The 20,429-nt window shown below is 44.5% G+C and overlaps 1 protein-coding gene across 4 annotated transcripts in view; it reads right to left on the bottom strand.

Annotated features, from left to right (window-relative positions):
• EXTL3 (exostosin like glycosyltransferase 3) overlaps positions 1 to 20,429 on the bottom strand; it is a 118,123-nt gene that overhangs the window by 19,452 nt on the left and 78,242 nt on the right. For 2 of the 4 annotated variants that reach the window (XM_058670070.1, XM_058670069.1), the window contains exons 2-5: positions 18,817 to 18,909; positions 17,958 to 18,055; positions 14,743 to 17,368; positions 2,208 to 2,335 (exon numbers count right to left, since the gene is read on the bottom strand). In XM_058670070.1, the coding sequence (XP_058526053.1) occupies positions 2,208 to 2,335; positions 14,743 to 16,890 (2,276 nt within the window). In that variant the 5' untranslated portion in view covers positions 16,891 to 17,368; positions 17,958 to 18,055; positions 18,817 to 18,909. Of the gene's footprint in view, positions 1 to 2,207; positions 2,336 to 14,742; positions 17,369 to 17,957; positions 18,056 to 18,429; positions 18,515 to 18,816; positions 18,910 to 20,429 lie in introns of all 4 variants that reach the window. The other 2 variants (XM_058670071.1, XM_058670072.1) reach the window with 2 other exon arrangements.

Raw genomic sequence — 20,429 nt, 5'->3', positions numbered from 1 at the left:
TTGTGACCTGGGAAAGCAGTCAAGGACGGCCCAACTTAGATAGTCCACAGTTTACTCATGTAAGTATCCAATTCTTGGGAATTGGACCTAGGTCTTGGGACCCTGCATCTGTGTGAAAGACCCAGAAGAGGCTATCTGCTCCTGGCTTCGGATCGGCGCAGCTCCAGCCATTGCAGCAACTTGGGGAGCAAATCAACGGATGGAAGATCTGCCTCTCTGTCTCTCCTCCTCACTGTATATCTGACTTTTCAATAAAAATAAAATGTTTAAAAACAGATTTTTTTTAAAAATTTGCACATGAATGTTACAGCAGTATCATCTTAACAACTAAGTAGAAACAATCCAAATGTGCACCAATGGATGAACCAACTGTCATGCAGCCATACAAAAGGACTGAAGAATTGGCACATGCTACAAAGAGGATAAACTGTTGAAAACATTAAGTAAAAGAATTCAATCACAAAAAGCCACCAATTGCATGGTTCCATTTATATGAAATGTACAAGTTGCAAAAACTATAGGTACAGAGATCGGCAGTTGCCTAGAATTAAAAGGAGTCAGAAGAAAACAATGGACTGAATGCTAATAGATAGAGGGCCTCTTTAAGTGGCGACAAGAAACTGTGAGCCTGATTATGATGAAAGCTTCTGCATAACTCCTTCAATACCCTACATCCAAGGAACTGGATACTTGCATGAGTAAACTGTGGACTAAGTTACATTGAATAAACGTCACCAAAAAATAAACTGTACAAAAATACAACCATATACTTGGATTCACAGAAAATGTTAAATTGCTTTAAATTGCTTACTCTCAAGTTTTGAACTCTCCTCACAATGGCACACAGCAAACTGTCCTTGGACCCATACCACAGTCCATGACCCAGTGAGTGGCCTTGACCTACCACCTCCTCCTGCCAGCAATGTGCCAGCAGTGGGATGCCTCAGAGCATACAAGAGAGCAGTATAACGAAGTGACTGAAAAGTTCTGCAGTTAGACTGCCTTGCAGTTCAACCCCAGCTCTGTCTGCCACTGACTCCCAAGCTGAGTGACTCTGTTCTCTTGGGTCCTAATTAGTCCTACACACAGAGAAACAGCTACAACTTGCATCGAGTTTTCGGAGGATCAAAGAGATAAACCAGGACCACAGCTCAACTAGTCTCTGGCACACAGTAGGGTTCAAAGATGCTGAACAGCAGTAGTGACAACAGCCCCTTCTCCTTTGCTCTCTTGGATCTCTGCTTCAACCCATCTTTCTCAACATCATCTTGAGTCCCACTGTCCCAACAGACAGCAACATGTAGCTTCTGGCTGCCCGTTTCATTTTTTTTTTTTTTAAGATTTATTTATTTTATTACAAAGTTGGATATACAGAGAGGAGGAGAGACAGAGAGGAAGATCTTCCATCCGATGATTCACTCCCCAAGTGAGCCGCAATGGCCAATGCGCGCCGATCCGAAGCCGGGAACCTGGAACCTCTTCCAGGTCTCCCACGCAGGTGCAGGGTCCCAATGCATTGGGCCGTCCTCGACTGCTTCCCCAGGCCACAAACACGGAGCTGGATGGGAAGTGGAGCTGTCGGGATTAGAACCGGCACCCATATGGGATCCCGGGGCGTTCAAGGTGAGGACTTTAGCCGCTAGGCCACGCCGTCGGGCCCGCCCGTTTCATTTTGAGGACAACCCCTAGCCTCCAATCTGTCTGTGCTTTGAATTTGACAGTACTTTAGAGAAGATGTTGATATTCAGAAATCAGAGAGAAATTTGGATACAAAAAAACTTTGAAACCAAACATTATTTGATAATATCCATTTTTATGAACTCATTCAAGAGTTCATCAAGTTTTATGCATGAATTCTAGAGTTTCTGTACATCAAAATAAATTTTCTAATGCCACTTCCCATGAACTTTTAAAGTATGCTTATATTTGTAGCTTTAAGAGGAGAAAGAAAATCCTGTCCACTCAACCAAGGAATTTCATCCTCCTGGCCTGTCCAAGGGGAGAACAATTTTCAAGAGCAAGAGAAAAGGAATTCTCCAATACCATCTGAGATCAGGATCCGCCCATCTCCTCTATTACCCTTTCTAGTCTAAGGAAAGGTTTCTCAGCACTAGTCAAGGAATTCATTTTGCCGCCTAATCCACGTCTGAGTAGGTTTCTATCACTTGCAAACAGAAGCACTTCCTTATAGAAAAGCAATCCCTCACCGAAACCCAAACATGATTTCATCATGGCGAAGGTGAGCATCATCATCAATTGACAGGATCGCCTCTGTCTCAATTTCATTCCAGGGCAAGAATCGGTTGTTCAAACTATTCTTCTCAGTCCGGACCACCTGTAAAGAGGAACAATAAACACCTAAAATCAATGCTGCTTTACAAAAAGCAAAACCAAAGCTTGCGAACAAAGTGGACTGTTGTGGCTGAGGAAAGCAGCAGAGCAGAACCTGAGCCCTTTCCCCCACGAGAGAGACGTGGAAGACGTCTCCAGCTCCTGGCTCTTAATTAGGGCAACTCTGACTGTTATGGCCTTGTGGTGAATGAACCAAACCTGTAAAAGAGGTATCTCTTTCTTTCAAATAAATCTATCAATCTTGGCAGGGGGGTGGGGAGGGGGGACCAAAGACTGTGGTTCTAGTCAGTGGGTAATTTTGCCTGATCACTCATCAGTTATAAAATCCAGTATATGCCTGGGCCCGGCGGCGTGGCCTAGCAGCTAAAGTCCTAGCCTTGAACACCCCGGGATCCCATATGGGCGCCGGTTCTAATCCCAGCAGCTCCACTTCCCATCCAGCTCCCTGCTTGTGGCCTGGGAAAAGCAGTCGAGGATAGTCCAATTCATTGGGACACTGCACCCGTGTGAGAGACCTGGAAGAGGTTCCAGGTTCCCGGCTTCGGATCAGCACAGCATCGGCCCATTACGGCTCATTTGGGGAGTGAATCATCGGATGGAAGATCTTCCTCTCTGTCTCTCCTCCTCTCTGTATTTCTGACTTTGTAATAAAAAAAAAAAAAATCCAGTATATGCCTTTCAGGAGTAACCACCTTACAATTCAATAAATGTACAATGATTTCACATTTTGAGCTTTATTCATTTGCTAAAGAACTTTTTTCTATGAAACAAGGTAAGGACTATTTTTACAACTGTCAAACCATACAGGGAAATAAAAAATAACTTTCCCAAGACAACACAAGGTGGCAGAGTAGATCTGAGATGCTAGTTCCCAGCATCTGCTCTCTGCCTTGCAGTCTCCTAGCTGGCCTATAAACTTTAAATCCAAATGCAAAATTCCTTTGAGTCTGTTAGTTCTGACCTCCACTTTTAAGGCATCTGTAGGAATATAAATCAAAACAAAAAAACACCAACCATCCCAGTGAGACGAATGACTTCACTTTGTAATTCCTACTTAAAAAGCTACAGCTACAGACTTTTAAAATTTATGTTTATTTAAAGGATACGAAAAGATCTCTCCATTCACTGGTTCACTTCCCAAATGCCCACAACAGCCCTGGCTAGGCCAAGTTAAAACCAGCAGCCATGAACTCCATATGGACTTCCCACGTGGGAGGCAAAGACCCCCAGTACTTGAGCCATCACCTGGTTTCTCTGGATCTGAAGCTGAGGAGCTGGCACTCAAACTGGGCACTCCAACAGTGTTCTCAGCACCGTCCTAACTGCTGTGCCAAACACTTGCCCAACTGCTTTCTTCTCAAGTTTATCTATGCAGCTAAACTAACAGCTTCTGTGGCTTCAACAAATCCAAATTAAAAGAATAGCTATCCAAAGTGATCCAAATATGCAAAGTAGTATTTTCTCCATAAAGCAAATTTTCATGTTTTAATGAGAACCAAATTACAACATAGAATTTTAGTTAGCCGTATCTCAGAAAAGTGCTTTACCTACAAAGCAGGTGGCAGCTTTATTACTGACCTTGCCATGTAAAACAAGGGTACGTCAAAAAGTGTGTGGACTGGCAGGAGTTTGGCCTGGTAGTTAGGAGGTGAATTAATATGCCTGCATACCAATTCCAAGCCTGGGATTGATGTTCTACCTACTAACTCCAGCTTCCTGCTAGTGAAGGAATTCACTGCCAAGAGATGGCCACCCACACAGGAGCCTGGGATGCAGTTCCTGGACCCAGGGGAGGGAACCAGAACAGGAGTGGATTCTTTCTGCCTCTAAGAAAAAACGTTTATGAAAAATGGAATTAAAGGGCAAGTTTAGGGCCCGGCGCGGTGGTAGCCTAGCGGCTAAAGTCCTCGCCTTGAATGTGCCGGGATCCCATATGGGCGCCCGTTCTAGTCCAGGCAGCTCCACTTCCCATCCAGCTCCCTGCTTGTGGCCTGGGAAAGCAGTCGAGGACGGCCCAGAGCCTTGGGACCCTGCACCCGCGTGGGAGACCCAGAAGCTCCTGCTCCTGGCTTCAGATCGGCACAGCACCAGCCATTGTGGTCACTTGGGGAGTGAATCACTGAACAGAAGACCTTCCTCTCTGCCTCTCCTCCTCTCTGTATATATGACTTTGTAACAAAAATAAATAAATCTTAAAAAAAAAAAAAAAAAAAAAAAAGCAAGTTTAAAGGCCAGCATGACACAGCAAGTAAAACCACTAACTGAAACACTAGCATCCCTTATTGGCGCTGGTTCATGTCTTGGCTGCTCCATTTAAAAAAAATAAAAATTTTACTTTTACTGAAAAGTGAGATTTACAGATACAAGGACAGAAAGATCTTCTCTCCACTGGTTCACTCCCCAAGTGGCCGCAACAGCCAGAACCAAGTTGATTTGAAGCCAAGAGCCAGGAGCTTCTTCTTGGTCTCTCATGCAGGTGCACAGGGTCCCCAGGATTTGGGCCATCCTCTGCCGTTTTCCCAGGCCACAAGAGAGCTGGATGGGAAGTGGAGAAGCTTGGACATAAACTGGCCCCCCATGGGATCCAGGCACATGCAAGGCAAGGATTTAGGCACTGAGCCATTGTGCCAGGTCCACTGCTCCATTTCTGATTATTCCCTGCAGATACCCAACAGTTTGGGTCCCTGCCACCCACATGGGAGATGCATGTGAAGATGAAGCTGCTGGCTTCAGACTGGGCCAGCCCTGGTCATTGTAGCCTTCCGGGCTACGAATCAGGGAATAGTCAACCTTCTCTATCTTTCAAAAGAAATAAAACTTTAAATTACAACTTTTAAAGTTTATTTAGGGACAAAAATAACCACTTACATCCATGTACATATGCATTTATTTCAAGAAAATCTGTTCTAAAATAAACTTCTCTTGGGGATGTCCCTGCGGTATATGGGTAATGCTGCCACCTGCAATGCCAGCATCCCATGTTGGTGCTAGTTCAAGCCCTGGCTATTCCCTATCCAGCTCCCTAATAGTGCACCTGAGAAGCAGCGGGAGATGACCCAAGTACCTGGGTCCTGCATCCACCTGGGAGACAAGAAAACAAAGCTCTTAACTCCTGGCTTCTGATGCACCCAGCTCCAGCAACTGTGGCTATTTGGGGAATTGAGTTAGCAGATGGACGCTCGCTCGCTCTCTGTAACTCTGCTTTGAAATAAATGTTTTTGTAACTTTCACCTTTAATCTCATTTTCCACAAACTTTTTAAATTGCCCTCTATCAATGAATGACCAGTCAGTGCTTTATATTCATCTAATTAGTCCAATCCCCCGGGGGAGACAGATTAGAAGCCTCCTGCTGCATCTCCTATAAAAAAGAATTACTCCTCTTTTTTTAGTGTCTTAATATTTATTAATCTGAGATGCAGGGAAGGATGGAAGAGAGATGGTTAGTCTTTGTTGCCTCTGATTCACTCCCAAATGCTTGAACCAACCAAGAGGCCAAAAACCATGAACCTGAACTCAACCCACGTTTCCCCAGGGGTGGTTGCAGCCCTATTATTTGAGCCATCACTGTTGCATCCCAGGGTCTGAATCGGTGGCAAATGGGACTCAGGAGCCAGCCAGGCTTTCTCGATTATCTTTGTGTTAAAGAACTGATGACCACAGTCTGCAACAGACAGAAATCTATCTACAGTGTGATATATCTGCACAAAAGTGCCCGAGTTTGCAGCCAATGATCTACCAAGCTCGGATTTAGCAGTGACAGTGAAGGAACTGAGGCCTGTGTCAGTAAAGAGTGGCAGGAAAGCCAAGTACTCGCCTTAGCAGCCACCCAGGCTCCATTTCCCCAGGGGTGGGAGAGTGACAGAAGCCAAATGGCAAGCTTGGCAATGGTAAAATACCATTTACCATAGGATGTGTCCCAATTTCAGAGATATGCAAGTATAAAATAATGTCCACCTTGCAAGTAATGGAACAGAGCAGCTGTTCACTCAGACTCTTACCAAGCATGCCAGAACAGTAAGTTTCCTTTCCAAACATACTTCACCTTCATGTAACACAGAACTATATGATTCTGCCACGTCAGTGGAACCAAGTCCCTCACCTTGGCTGTGTAGACATTCAGCTTACAAGGAAAACACTGAAAAACTACACTTATGACCATTAACTTGCAGATTAGCAACTCTGTAAACTTATCTCCAGGCTTATTTATAAAATTAGTATTGCCAGAACACAGCACAGAGCATGAGTAAGCAAGGGTAGTCTACAGACCAGCGGCATGATCTTCACTTGAGACTGTCGGATATGCAGACCTGGTGCAGCCACTCAGTCTGGCAGTGAGGAACACCTATGTCCCTCTGCACTGAAGCTGGGCCTGACACCTGCTCCGGATGCTTCTTGTTACTGCAGACCCAAGAGGCAGTGGGGAATGGATCCAGTAGGTGGCTTCCTACACTGAGTTTCCAGCTCCCAGCTTTGGTGCTAGCCTACCCCTGGCTGTTGTGGGCATTTACAGAATCAACATCATCTAGGAATTTGTTCTGTCTCTTAAATAAGTAAGTAAGTAAAGGAAGGAAGGAAGGAAGGAAGGAAGGACAGACAGAAAGCAAGCAGTGCAGAATTGAAATAACCTGCTTTCCATCCGATCCCTGCCACTTCGTCAATCCTTAAGTGATTCCTTCACACCTGAAGTTTGAGAAGCACTTGAACAGAGGGGGAAAACCCTGGTGTTGCAACCAGTTAAAAAAGCCTGCGCATAAATTCCAATTTCTGGAGCCTCCAGGGGGTGTCATCCCATATGGACACCAGTTCTAGTCCTGGCTGCTCCACTTCTAATCCAGGTCCCTGCTAGTGGCCTGAAAAAGTGGCAGAGGATGGCCCAGGTTTGGCCCCTAAACCCACAACAGAGACGCGAGGAAGCTCCTGGCTCCCAGCTTCAGCTCAGCTCAGTTTCAGCAGCTGCTACAATCTGGGGACTAAACAGCAGATGGAAGATATCTCTATCTATCTTATCTATCTATCTATCTCTCTCTCTCTCTCTCTCTCCCCTCTGTAAACTACCTTTCAAATAAATAAATCTTTTTTTAAAAATTCCAGTTCCTGCATTCACTGCATGCATGAACACAAACGCCTCTGCAAGATAACACAGCTCCACACTGTTCGCAAAACTGAGTGATGTGCCAGCCAAACCTGAAAATCCTATAAACATACCAACCCTGACAACATCAAGAAAAACTAAACTGATCATGATTTGAAACCAAGAGCTCTACTCATTCTTTAGAGGACTTAGGTGGGGGTCACAGAGAGGGGCACTGAATACCACGTGTGTGGGTCTAGAATGCAGAACCAGCTTTCTGAAGTTTATTCAAGTCTATTCCTTGGCTCACCCTGCAGGGCCCCACCAGCATGGCTCACAGCAACATGGTGAGGATGTGCAGCAGGATGTAACTGCTCAATTCGACAATGCATAGCACAGCCTTTCTCAACCAAGATTTATCTGCCCTCAAACATCCGTGGGCCACTGAATTAGGCAGCCTGCAGAGGACGGTAAAGTGAACAGCACTTAGAATAACAACCGGGGTTCCTCATCCAGGACTATCACCTTTGCCCATAACCACAAGGAGATTTCAGCCCTTAAAAGCTTTCCAAATAGGAACTAAAACTGGAGTTAAGAGGAGTAAAAGCTTCCTTGCAAGAGTTCTGCTTCAAAGCTGTAGTGCTTAAAAATACAAAAGGCTCAGAAAATCAACCGTTACCAGTTCTGCTACCAAAAGGTGAAGGACAACAGATTCCCAGTGATGAGGCGCAGACAGATACGCACATCAAGAATTGGCGGAGGAGGAGTGGAGAGGTGAACAACAGGGAAGACACTGGAAAAAAAGCACCAGCATTTCAATCTCTTGATTATTCAGAGGAATCATTCATTCAATAAACATCAATTCTGCAAACACCAAGTGCTAGAAAACACCAAGAAGGAACAGACAGAAATAAGAAAGACAGTGAATCAAGCTTCCCTTTGTAACCTTAAATAGGGGAATAATCAGTATTAAAAATTTTTCTTAACTTTTGAAACATCTGTTAACTTGTAAAAGTTGTCACTAATCTCAATGAAAATGAAGGTACAATAACCTAACTTGAGTGTCAGCATCAGGCACAAAAAACTCATACACAGAGGATTGAAAATGTGCAAAAAAATTGCTGTTATACAAGATTAGCACAGCCTTTTCCTATTGTGCGGTCTGTTTTACGCATACATTTTATATATGTACAGTTTAATTTCTATACCAGTTCCTATATTATTCATCATTCATTTTAAAACAAGCTTGTGCTTTCGCAAGACACAAGGAATTTTAGACTCGGTCAGTTTTACTGAGTGAATTTCTTGCAAACAGAAAAAAAAAATACATTGAATTATGACAAAGTCCTGAAACACAGTTGTAATTTAGGTATTAAATCAGCCACATGATCTCAGTCAATAAAATTGCTGCAGCCCAACTTCTTATTTTGAAATAGTTAAAGAATATGTAAGAGAGGTCAACACTGTGGCACAGTGCATTGAGCTATTGCCGGTATCCCATCTCACAGCACTGGGTAAATTCCTGGCTGCTCCACTTCTGATCCTGTTCCCTGCCAACACACTTGGGAAAGCAGAAGATGACCCAACTTGGGCCCCTGCCACCCCTATGAGAGACCTGACTGCTTCCAGAAAGCTGACTCCTGGCTTCAGCCAGGCCCAGCCATGGCTGCAGAAGTCATTTGGGGAATGGTTCAGCCACTGAAAGGATCTCTCTGTCCCTGACTCTGTCACTCCTAGGGAGGAAAATGTGCACATAACAAGTGAAACATTAAAGAGCTAACATGCTGCCATTAGCAAATCACTTGTGCAACATGACCTCACAACAATTCAATTTCTGTCATTTTTGACATTTCTGGTTTCTGGAAGCTTTGTCTTCCACAATTATCCTTTTCAGTCCTGCAGTCCATTTACAAACAGAAAGAGAAAACAGTAATGGTCACCAAGTTCTTAAGCAAACACTACCAAAAAATCCAAATCACCCAGATACACCTATACCTAGCAGAGGAGGCCAGATTTGAAGTAATTTTTGACCCAAAAAGCTGGAAAAAGTTTTCCCTATTAGATTTACCTGGAAATCACAATATTAGGAAAACGTCATCTAACTCATTCAATGAATTTTTTTTAGAAGGCACAGAGTAGGGGTTGGTGTTGTGGTACAGGTGAATACACTGCCTGTAAAAACACAGGCACCTGTACGTGCCCTACAATAGCCTCCTAACACATGCAGGACAAAACTTAGACTGTGCACCAAGCCCCAACAGTCCTACATGGTGTCCGTGGCTGCTCTACTGGCCACACCACTAAGTGCTGCTTTTCAGTGACCATTCCCTCTACATTCCTCACAATTTCAAAGGTCCATTCTCAACCTTACGCAAGTTTCTATTCAGAAGTCACCTCTTGAAAAGGTGCTGCCCTGGCAGCCTGCGTAAATCAGCTGTACCCTTTGTGGAGAAAAGAATGAAAACTTAAGACACCAAGAGTGGATGTCAAAAGACTTAGACATGAGTATGCAGGATGAAGATGAGCACTGTTCTGAGCCAGACCATGCTGTTAATACCCGAAAGATGTCCTTTGCATAACAGGTCCAGGACTAAATCTCCAGAAGTATAAATGTTGACCTGTCATCTCCACAGAATGCTCTAAAAAGTGCCTAATTATTACTACAGGGAACTTCAAAGTGTTCATGGAACATATCCATTATCTTATCACTATATTTTCCATGACCTTTTATAAAAAGCTTTCATATTATCCAAAAGATGTGTAAATGGATCAGAATAAAGCAGTAACCCAACACAACACCTAATAGTTCTCTGTACCAGAGAGGGGCGCCTTTGAGGGTTCTGTTTCCAGGACGCCGAGTCAGCAACTGTCAGGGTTGACAGTGATCAACCCTGGGCTAAAAGACCAGAGAAGACAGCTTCCTGAAGGTAGGGGAGAATAAACAAAAGGAGGCCGATTATGGAGAGGAGCTACAATTTGGAGGGAGGGAGGTACAGCTACAGGAAGAGTTACTGTTGCTTTTAACCCTGAAAGCAGGCCTGGAGTGGCACGGGGAGGGACAGCAGAAATTCTCATGTGGAACCCGGCTTTCTGGCTGGGAGAATTAGAGGAGAGAGCTTGGTGCAACCTTATTCCTGGCAAGAAGGAAACTCCAGAGAGGAAAAAGCAAGAGGAGGGAAGTTTCAAGTTTTTTACATAACTGCCCTGTCTCCTAAAGCACACACATTTGTTGTAGTCTGTGAGTAGATCAGCTCAATATAAAACAACATTTTGCGTTGTCATTTCAGGCACAGAACCTTCAGTTCAAGTCCAACCAGAGCAACTACTCAAACAACAATGGAAGAAAACGATGGCAAGGCATAGAATAGACAAAACTACTGAAAGCAAATAAAGAAAAACCCTGCAAGCAGCCAAAGGAAACCACACATTTCATATAGAAAAGCCAAAGTCTGAGGGAAAAAAAACAAACCACTGACATACCATCGGAAACCATGGAGGCCTGGAAACAATGGAATACCTTTACAGTGCCATGAAAAGTACGGTTTCCACCCCAGCAAGTGCCTAGGTTGATTATACCTAGACAAGTGTTACACTGCTGGGAGAAAAGCAGCCAACAGCTGGGCCTCGTTAATGCCAAATTTGTCTTACCTAAACCACTATGCCAACATAATTGCCCTTTCTTTTTTTAAAAAGATACGTGGGGGCACATGTGGGCACGCCAACACACAGGTCTAAACCACTAAACTCAAAATTCCACCTACAGGGAAAATTACAGGATCTGTGGTCTGACCGTGGAGCGCATGTGTCAGAATTGAGTCTCCTGGGTTATTAAAGCCTGAGAAGTGGACAGCATGCTCAGAGGCTCATGGGGGAACATGACAACCACCAGTTCACTGAGGCCTGCAGAAAACATCTAGTACCATGGAGGGTAAAACAAATTGGACGGCTCTACTGGAAAAGCTTTTTTTTTTTTTTTTAGATGATGCTTACATAGTTGATCAGAGTGGGAAGGATCAGGGTTAGGGAGAAGTTGCTGTAATCATTATTCCCAAGCTTTCTATTTCTTCTTCCCACTTCTGGGGGTAGGGGGAAAATAGAGATGGAAAATAAGCCATACCCAGCCTTCCCAACCATCCCAGTATGGAGCCAAGCTTTGACAGCAAGTATCTGGGCAAACTGAGACTTTAAGGTGAATTATGTCAGCCAATGGAACTCAGAAGGATTTCCTCAACCTTGGTTCAATGAAATCAACATCTCAGGACTATGAAAACCACTTTAGCAGTACCCTCAGAATATGCTCCACACTGGGACCCCTGGAATGGTATCAGGTAGCTGTTCCCCATTCCGGGGTAGTGATGCAGTTGGTTGCTGACAGAGGCACTATCCCCTACTCTCTCCATTTTCTCCCCATTTTCCCCAGATACATAAAGAAGATTGGAAAGTTGTCTCACCCACTTTCCCCCATTCTTCAACCCTCTCCATCCCAATCAGTGGTCAACAAGGGCCTGCATCCTTAACTATGCAAACATCAAAAATAAATTAGAGAATTATAAACATTAAAAGAAAAAAAGAAAAGTGTGGTTTCCAACAGTGGGAGCACAGGGCCAAAGCTTGGGGGAGGCATGTTGCAAAACACCAGACCTCAAATCACTTGACACTATCAATTCTCCATCTGACTTCCCTTAGTTATCTTTGTTGTTATGCTCCAAGAGCTAAAGACAATTGTTAACATACAGAAGCAACCAAGAGTGCGAACAGAGAGGAAGCACAAGTCTTTAGTCTCACAACTTCTCGGTGAGAGCTCACTTTAATCCACAGAGCTTCTCCCACCTCTTGGAAGGTCCTGCTCCCTCACCAGCAGCAATTCAGCTTAAGCTGAAATTCTCTTCACGAAGAGCATGGAACGGATATGAGGACAACTGCAATAAACATTACCTTCTCTTTGAGCCTGACTCCTTGCTTGTGCAAACAGGGATTAGAAAACAATCATGAAATCCAATATATAAGCTCTATCAGGAACCCCTCATACAATCCTTTCCCATCTAAATATCTCTGGTTCAACATACTTCACAGCCCACTACTTGGCACGTAATCTACTGCTTGTTTGAGGACCGTAGCACAAGTACAAACTGCTGGGCAGCTTCTGACATGGCAGAGGCTTCGGGTTGATTCGTTTACCCAAACCAATGCACAGATTTCAGGCGATTCTCCCTGAGGGGCAGGAATCTGGGAGATTGCTTGCTGCTCATTTAAAGTCCTGGTAACCAGAAGCTAGTAGATAATGCCCGATTCTAGATGGAAAAACTACTCTAACATATTAATATTAGTGCCATTTTTTTCATAGGGCAGGTCAGGGAAGCTAATTAGCTTATTGATGATCATGAAATGACTATTTTATCCCTGGTCACACCACTCCAAGAGCACTTTTTCTATCACATTACGCTGCTACTTAGAAAACACCACAGTGAGCCCAGCATCTCAGCACAGCAATGAGTCCCAGCTGCTCCCTGCTAATGCACCTGGGAAAGCAGAAGATGGCCAGGGGCCTACGCCCCTGCCACCAACAAGGGAGGCTCCCGGCATCACTTGACCCAGCCCTGGCCATTGCAGCCATTTGAGGACTCCATCAATGATGGAAGATCTTGCTCTCTCTGTCCCCCCTTCTAACTCTGCCTTTCAAATAAAACAAAAATCCCTTTTAAAGAAAACATTACAAATAAAATTAATTCCTCATTGAAGAAACTTCTTGGCATGAAGTAGCTCAAACATCCCCTTCCAGATAAACCTTTTCTAAAAGCTACTGATTTTCTTAACAAAAACAAACAAACAAACAAAAACTACTTATTTATTTGAAAGTTACTGAGAGAGAGGGCTCTTCCAGCCCCTGGTTCATGCCTCAAGTAGCTATCAGCACCAGTACTTGACCAGGTTGAAGCCAGGAGCTTCATCCAGGACTCCCACAGGGTAGCAAGGACCCAAACACTTGTGCTGTCCTTCCCAAGCCATCAGCAGGGAGCTGGATTCGAAGTAGAGCCATCCACAATTTAAATGGGCACCGATACAGGATGCTGGCATTTCAGGTGGCAGCTTAACCAGTTAGACCACAGCACTGACCCCATATCAATAGTTTTCTTAAAAAATCTTCCAGGAGACTCAGCGTGGTAGCCTAGCGGCTAAAGTCCTTGCCTTGCATGTTCCAGGATCCCATATGGACTCCAGTTCTAATCCTGGCTGCCCCATTTCCCATCCAGCTCCCTGCTCGTGGCCTGGGAAAGCAGTTGAGGATGGCCCAAAGCCTTGGGTTCCTGCACCCGTGTGGGAGATCCAGAATAGCTCCTGGCTTCAGATCTGTTCAGCTTCAGCCGTTGCAGCCACTTGGGGAGTGAATTATCATATGAAGGATTTCCTCTGTCTCTCCTCCTCTCTCTATATATATATCTGACTTTCCAATAAAAATAAATAAATCTTAAAAAAAAATCTTTCAGCAAGGCATTTGCCATTCTTCACTTCCTTTTTCTAGCAAACAGCCTACATTGTAGGCTAAGTAGCTGGCAGTCTTATTTGAAGAAAGACAGGGGCCATCTCTTTCAGAGATGTTTAAATCAACAGGAAGATACACAGGAAGTCATCTGAAATGGTGCCCTCTCCTTTACTGCAATTACTGTTTCCATAGAGCAGAGCATCTAACCATGAGACAAACCCTCAAGACCTTCTAGAAGAGAAGGCTCAGGATGTTCCGTTCCCAAACATCAAATCCAGTCTCCCAAAACACTTTTATAATATCCTGGGAGAGGACACAGGTCTTCTCAAAATCCTCTGGGGAATGCTGAAATCTGCAGCTCCTGGATCAGACATACTAAATAAAGCTCAGCTCCTCCATGACTCACCATGACCTGCAGCCAATCAATGAACCTCGTGGAGCCTCAGTTTCCACAGACAGAAAGTGGATAATGATATAAATCATACAATGCTAATCACAGTGCCTAAATCACATGTTAGCTTTTTCACTACTTATCACCATCTTTGCTGGGACATGGATGAAAACTAAAGGGGTTTTGCCAACTCTCTTGATCCGGTATGAGTTCCAGTGTTAGTGGAGCTTTAGGACACTATCAAAGGGAGTAGTAGCCATGCAAATTTTAAGGCCTGAAGAAACAGCAGACAGAAATTACATAGGGAAAGGAGTATTCACAGGTTTAGAAAATAGCTTTAGCATATTTCTTTCTACTAAAAAAGAGCTAAGTAAAGAAAGATGGGGGAAGGAATAAAGAAAAAAACTGTTCTAGGCAGTCCAACAAATCACTCATTCTTCCATTACCATGATGGGAACGCCAATGTCCGGCCACAGAAGGTCCTCTGATGGTAGCTTGGGAGAGTTCCACACCACCACAACCTTGTTCAGGTAAGGAAGACCATTCAGTCTCTCTAAGGAGTTCATAAGCACTTCCTCTCGCTCGTAAGTCAGCATCACTACTGTGAACTGCTCTCGTGGTACATTGCCCCCAAGAGCAGCCTGAAACTCCTTGCCGGAGCCCCCAGCTCCGCCACCTATAGGCCGAAATCCAGTCCCTGAGCCCAAGAACTTCGCCTCCGAGGGCAACACAGGGTCAAAGGGAGTGTGGGGGAAAAGATGGAAAGGCCCCGGAGCCGAATTCCAGCTGCGGTAAAAGTCAGTGACAGTCAGAGTAAAGTTGCGGAGGTATTTGGGCGAAGCATAAGGTGGCTCTGTTTCCACCGGCCCCAGGTCCAGGTCCCCATTGTCGGCCATGTTGGGGTCAGTTCCAGCAGCTTTGCCTGAACGATGGGGGATCTCAGCTGCCACCTCTTCCCGGATGGGAGCGGCCGGGATCTGTATCCGAGTCCTGATCATAGCCAGCACAGTGTTGAAAATACTGTCGGCAGTGGAAAAGTAGGTCTCCCAGAGAAACCGGCCCTGGCGCCTCATGGCCAGTAAATCACTGTCAGAGAGACTCCGTAACAGGAAGTGGACCTCGGTGACCCGCGGCTTGGGTACCACCAGGGCCGCCTCATTCCACTGCAGCATGTCATGGTAAGGAAGCTGTACTTGTTCCCCCAGCACAACGGGGACAGCACCGACCTCCAAGGCTTCGAAGAGCCGTACTGCACACCCAGATGAAATAACCAAGTGCGGGTCCCCAGGCGTGATGATGAGGGCAAAGGTGGAGAGCTTCAGTAATTCCAAGCGGTCCTCTCGTTCCCCGCACAGTGCCCACTCAGTAGGCAAGCTGGGCTTCGGCTGGTTTTTGCAGGTAAATTCTACGAGGACCTGATCTAGCTTACTGTCCTGGACTGCCTTGAGTGTGGCAATGATCCGATCGTCATAGTCGGCTGGAGGGTCGCCCTCCATTTCTTCTTCAAACGAGCGAGCCTCCTGAAGGCTGGATCTCAGGGACTCGATCTTTTCACCCTGAAAAGTGAAGAGATATTTCCGTTTCACGGGCACCTGGGGTGGAATTTCCATGAAGTTGGGTTCCGACATGGCATGGACTAGTGGTGATACTACCAGGTCAAAGCCAGGTCTGTACTGGGCAGCGTAAAAGGTGGACTGGGCCACCATGGCACGGCCTGTGCTGACGTTGTACAGCAGATTCTGTGTGTCTGACTTCCGTGACAGATTGATAATGAGGTGATTGTGCCCATCTGTCCGCCAGTATGGTAGAGAATACAATTGTTTCTCAAGGTCAGCGGGCCGCAGTACAACAGGCTCCTGCATCTCTCCAGCCAGCATCACATAAAGGCAGGCGATGTCGGCATTGTCTGTAACATAGACGTTGGTTCGTGCGGCGGCCTGGAAAGCCTGCTTGACCAGGGGATCCAGGTAGCTGCCAAAGGCAAACTGGTCACTGTCATAAACATACACTGGGAAGCCAGATGTAAGAGGGCAGCGGGAGTAATCAAAACAGTTGTGCAGCCGACACCCCCGTGTGACCTTTGGGGGCGGGAGGCCAGCATCGTCCTTCTCTGGGAGCAGTCGGATGGGCAGAGAAAGTTTGGGTTGATTTTGAGCCATAAGCTCCTTATAGGAATGTTCCGTCTGGCTGATGACATTCTTGAGCTGCAGCAGGTCCTGTTTGGCATTCTCAATACTTTTCTTACAGGCTTCAATCTTCAGGTTCAGCTTGGCAATCTCACTGTTGAGCTCTTGCCTCTTGGCTTCCAGCTGGAGGAGCTCTTCGCTTACAGATTCGCGGATGCGACAGAGATCCAGCACATGCTTGACCTCGCAGAGCTCAGTGCCAGCCCGGGGCCCAAAAATCCTCTTGCCAGCCTCATCGGCCTCATCCAGCGTGTTAAGATAATAGTGAGCGATAAGGGGGAAGAAAACCAAGATGATGACCAGTGTGAAACTGAGCCACGTGAGGCGGATACGGTTGGACCAGCGCAGCATCCACGTCTGACCTCCATTGCCCACGCCCCCATTCCGCAACATGGTATAGCCCGTCATGAGTCCCTCTGTGGCTCCTGCCACCTCTGGTCACGTTGGGTCACTCGCCATAACCACGAGCTTCTATTTCACAAGACTCAATCTGCATGCACTCACGCGTTGTTACAATAATTGGTGCCCTCCCCTGTGCCAGGCATCAAGTAAAATGGAAATTTCATTTTCCTCAGCTGCAACTGAAATGGTTTCTGACCCTTTCCAGCAGATTTTAAGTTCTGGCTGTTGGCCAAGGGACATGGCCTTAGTCTTTATCAAATAGCGAAACAAACCACATTGTGGTTGAGATGGAAGGAAGAAAGTCCATGACGAAGAAATCTGAAGATACCCTGAACTCAGATGGACTTTGTCAGCTGCCATAGCCCTTCCTCCTTGGTTTTGCTGAGCAACAAACACACATAGCTTCTGCTTGCAGTTAGGAAGCAGCTGATTAGGGCTGAAATAAATGCTGGCTCTCCATCCATGACATTGCCAACTCTCAGGCCTGCAAAGAAAGAGCAACACATCAGTCTTGGAAAACACATGTTCAACAACCCTCCAGGTCCAAACACATTTCCAGGAAATGCTTCAATCCTGTAAGATGGAATAAGAGGGAACACTGGAATGTGTCTTCAAGAACCAGGCCAAACCAACTTGGAGGCTTTCTTTGGCATGGGTAGTTTACTTGTGGTTTAACAAAGCAATGAATAAGACAAATGCCCTCAATGGCTTTCATCTGCATGGCCCCCCATCCCTTCGGATTACACTAGATTTAGAGTAGCCCTAGAGCCCTACAAGTCTTATTCCACACCTCATCTTTAAATGAGAAACACTTCCTGTCTACTTATCAAACCATATTCACAACTAATATAAAAATATCTTTGTGAATGACCTTACCAAAAAAAAAGCTCAATTTGTTAAATTTAGAGTTGGCAAGCTCTTTTGATCTTTATCCAGTAGCAGATACAGTAACCCAGAGACAAAAGGCACTTTTCCTAGTTTTCTTCTCATTTATCTTCCATTAGCAGACATCATGTGCTTTCTCTCAAAATATAAATAGGAACTTGGACTTTTAGAAAGAACATCAGACTTACCAACAAGAGGCATTATTTCTTGCCCTTCGGGGCAGAAATGCTCTAAGACATCATCCTTCAGTTTCTTAATCTTCTAAAATGGAGATAAGTGCATGTCACTAGGAAAACAAAGCACAGAGCATGTAAGGGTACTCTGGGTTAATCCGTCTTAAATCAACAATCCCAGTCCCGCTGTCTCTCAACTGTTACACTAATGGCTACAGCAACTTTCCACTTGCTCCTCCCTCAGACACAACGAAACTAGAAGTAACTCTTAACACACCAGAGAATATCCCATTTATTCCATTTATTCCTTCCCCCACAGTAACAGCCACACTCTTCACATGTCTAAGACATGCTGATAACTCTGGGATAATCTGGAATCCGTGACCTTCTCTAATCCTTAGCCTCATGAAATTTCTTTGAGCCTAAGAGAGAAGATGGAAACGAACAGAAAAGGTGCCACTGCGTTGGTAATACAAATAAGTGGTACCACACAGAGATGTCACCACTCAAATCACCAGTTTCCACCTTTACGGAAGATGTACAATTATCAAAGGTTTCAGTCTTCCCTTCCCCTAGGTAAAAAGTTGAAGAATGCTACTAAAAGGTTTAAGAACAAGTGACAAGGCAACAAAAACCAATAAAAAGTCTATCGTGGAAAAGCCTAATACTGGAAAATCTAAACCTGCATAAATATCCCAAAGAACATAATCACTGTTTCTGAGACATTCACATTATCTTTTTGACTCAAATATTAAAAATCTGCCTTTTTGCTTTCAAAAGAATAATCTCTGCAATTCTGCTCAAATTACAACAAATAAAATGAAGGGGGAGGAGACATAATCAAGAGAATTCAGCAGATTCCTTCCGTCCTCACCATAAATTGTGGGGTCCTTCCTTTTTCCAACTCAAGAGGCACCTTACTTCAGTCTGTAATTTCTTCAAATAGTGAACATCAGGGTTTGCTTTCCTGATTTAAAAAATAAAAATAGGCAATTAGAATACTGAAAGTGCTGCTAAAGAATTTACTTATGCATGCCCTTGGAAAGGACTTTCTTACCTTCTTTCTTTTCTCTTTCCTTCCTTCTTTCTATCTATCAGTTATCAATTATCTATCTATCTATCTATCTTAAGTGGCCATGGAAGTTACTGTCTAAACACAACATTTTTTCAAGGGAAAAAAAAGTACCATTAGTATACTAGAACAACAGGTGTAAACTGAGACTTTCACATGCAAATCATACAGACATGGTACCTACTATGTGGTCTGAGAGGATAAAATGAAACATCAACATGTGGGAAAGTCTTGATCTTCTATAGCCTACACACTGAGATGCTTATAGATGAAATGATGTACCTCGAATCTGTTCTGAAATTAGCAGGAAGAGGGGAATAAAAAATATTGGGAAGTACAGATGACCAAAATCAGCATGAACTTACTGATTCTGACACCAGATCACGCATATGCATGGTGCTTTATTACATTATGCTCTCTACTTTTTCTTTAATTTTCACAGTAAAAACCAACAAAAGACCTGGTGCGGTAGCCTAGTGGCTGAAGTCCTCGCCTTGTATGCACCAGGATCCAAATGGGCGCCAGTCTATGTCCTGGCTGCTCCCCTGCCCTCCAGCTCTCTGCTTGTTGGGGCCCTCCACCCACATCGGAAACCAGGAATAAGTTCCTGATTCCAAGCTTCAGATTTGCTCAGCTCTGGTGTTGCAGCTACTTGGGGAGTGAACCTGCAGACAGAAGATCTTTCTGTCTCCCCTTCTCTGTAAATCTGCGTTTCCAATAAAAATAAATTTTAAAAACCACACATAAATTCTCAACAAATTATTTTTAGAAGTCATTTGGTGATTGATATACTAGATCTAGTATTCCTAGTACTACCAACCTATATTAACAGAGCTAGCAACAGAAAAAAAATGTTTTAATGGAAAGTAATGATTCTAAAGAAAAGTCCATCAAAAACAACCTTTTACTAGAATAAAACAAAAGCATCATCAATGTCCAAAAGCATGAACTTTCCTTCCTACACTGTTCATTAGATTATTTCCATCACAAAAGAAAAAGAAAACTCTCAGAATCTCTTCCCATCATTCTCTAGGAAATGACAAGGAGATATTAGGATTTAGAAACAAATGCCACCAAAACACTGATAAGATGTAATCTCCAAGAGTTTTCAGTACAAATACATTCTATCTCCTATTTCCAGTCAGCCACGAGGACACTTACAATCTTGTCAGCCTGTTTCTGTCCCTGTCCCGTAGCACATTTTGTAAAACACAGCAACCCAGTCTCCTTACAGCACAAATGGCCAAGTCTCCCAGCCAGAGCCTCCCTAACTAGCCCTGACAACCTTTCTCTCACTGTGTACCACTGTCCTGGCTTGTGAAATTAGCTGCATGGCCCCCTATCAACTCCTCACCCACGCCGAGCTCTTTACTGCCTCCCAAGCCTCAGAGCAGCTATTCCATTGTCTCAAATGT

This window comes from Ochotona princeps, chromosome 11 (assembly GCF_030435755.1).
Source record: "Ochotona princeps isolate mOchPri1 chromosome 11, mOchPri1.hap1, whole genome shotgun sequence".
Classification (NCBI taxonomy): domain Eukaryota; kingdom Metazoa; phylum Chordata; class Mammalia; order Lagomorpha; family Ochotonidae; genus Ochotona; species Ochotona princeps.
The sequence above is the reverse complement of the archived record's forward strand: the minus strand, read 5'-3'. Positions and strand labels throughout refer to the sequence as shown.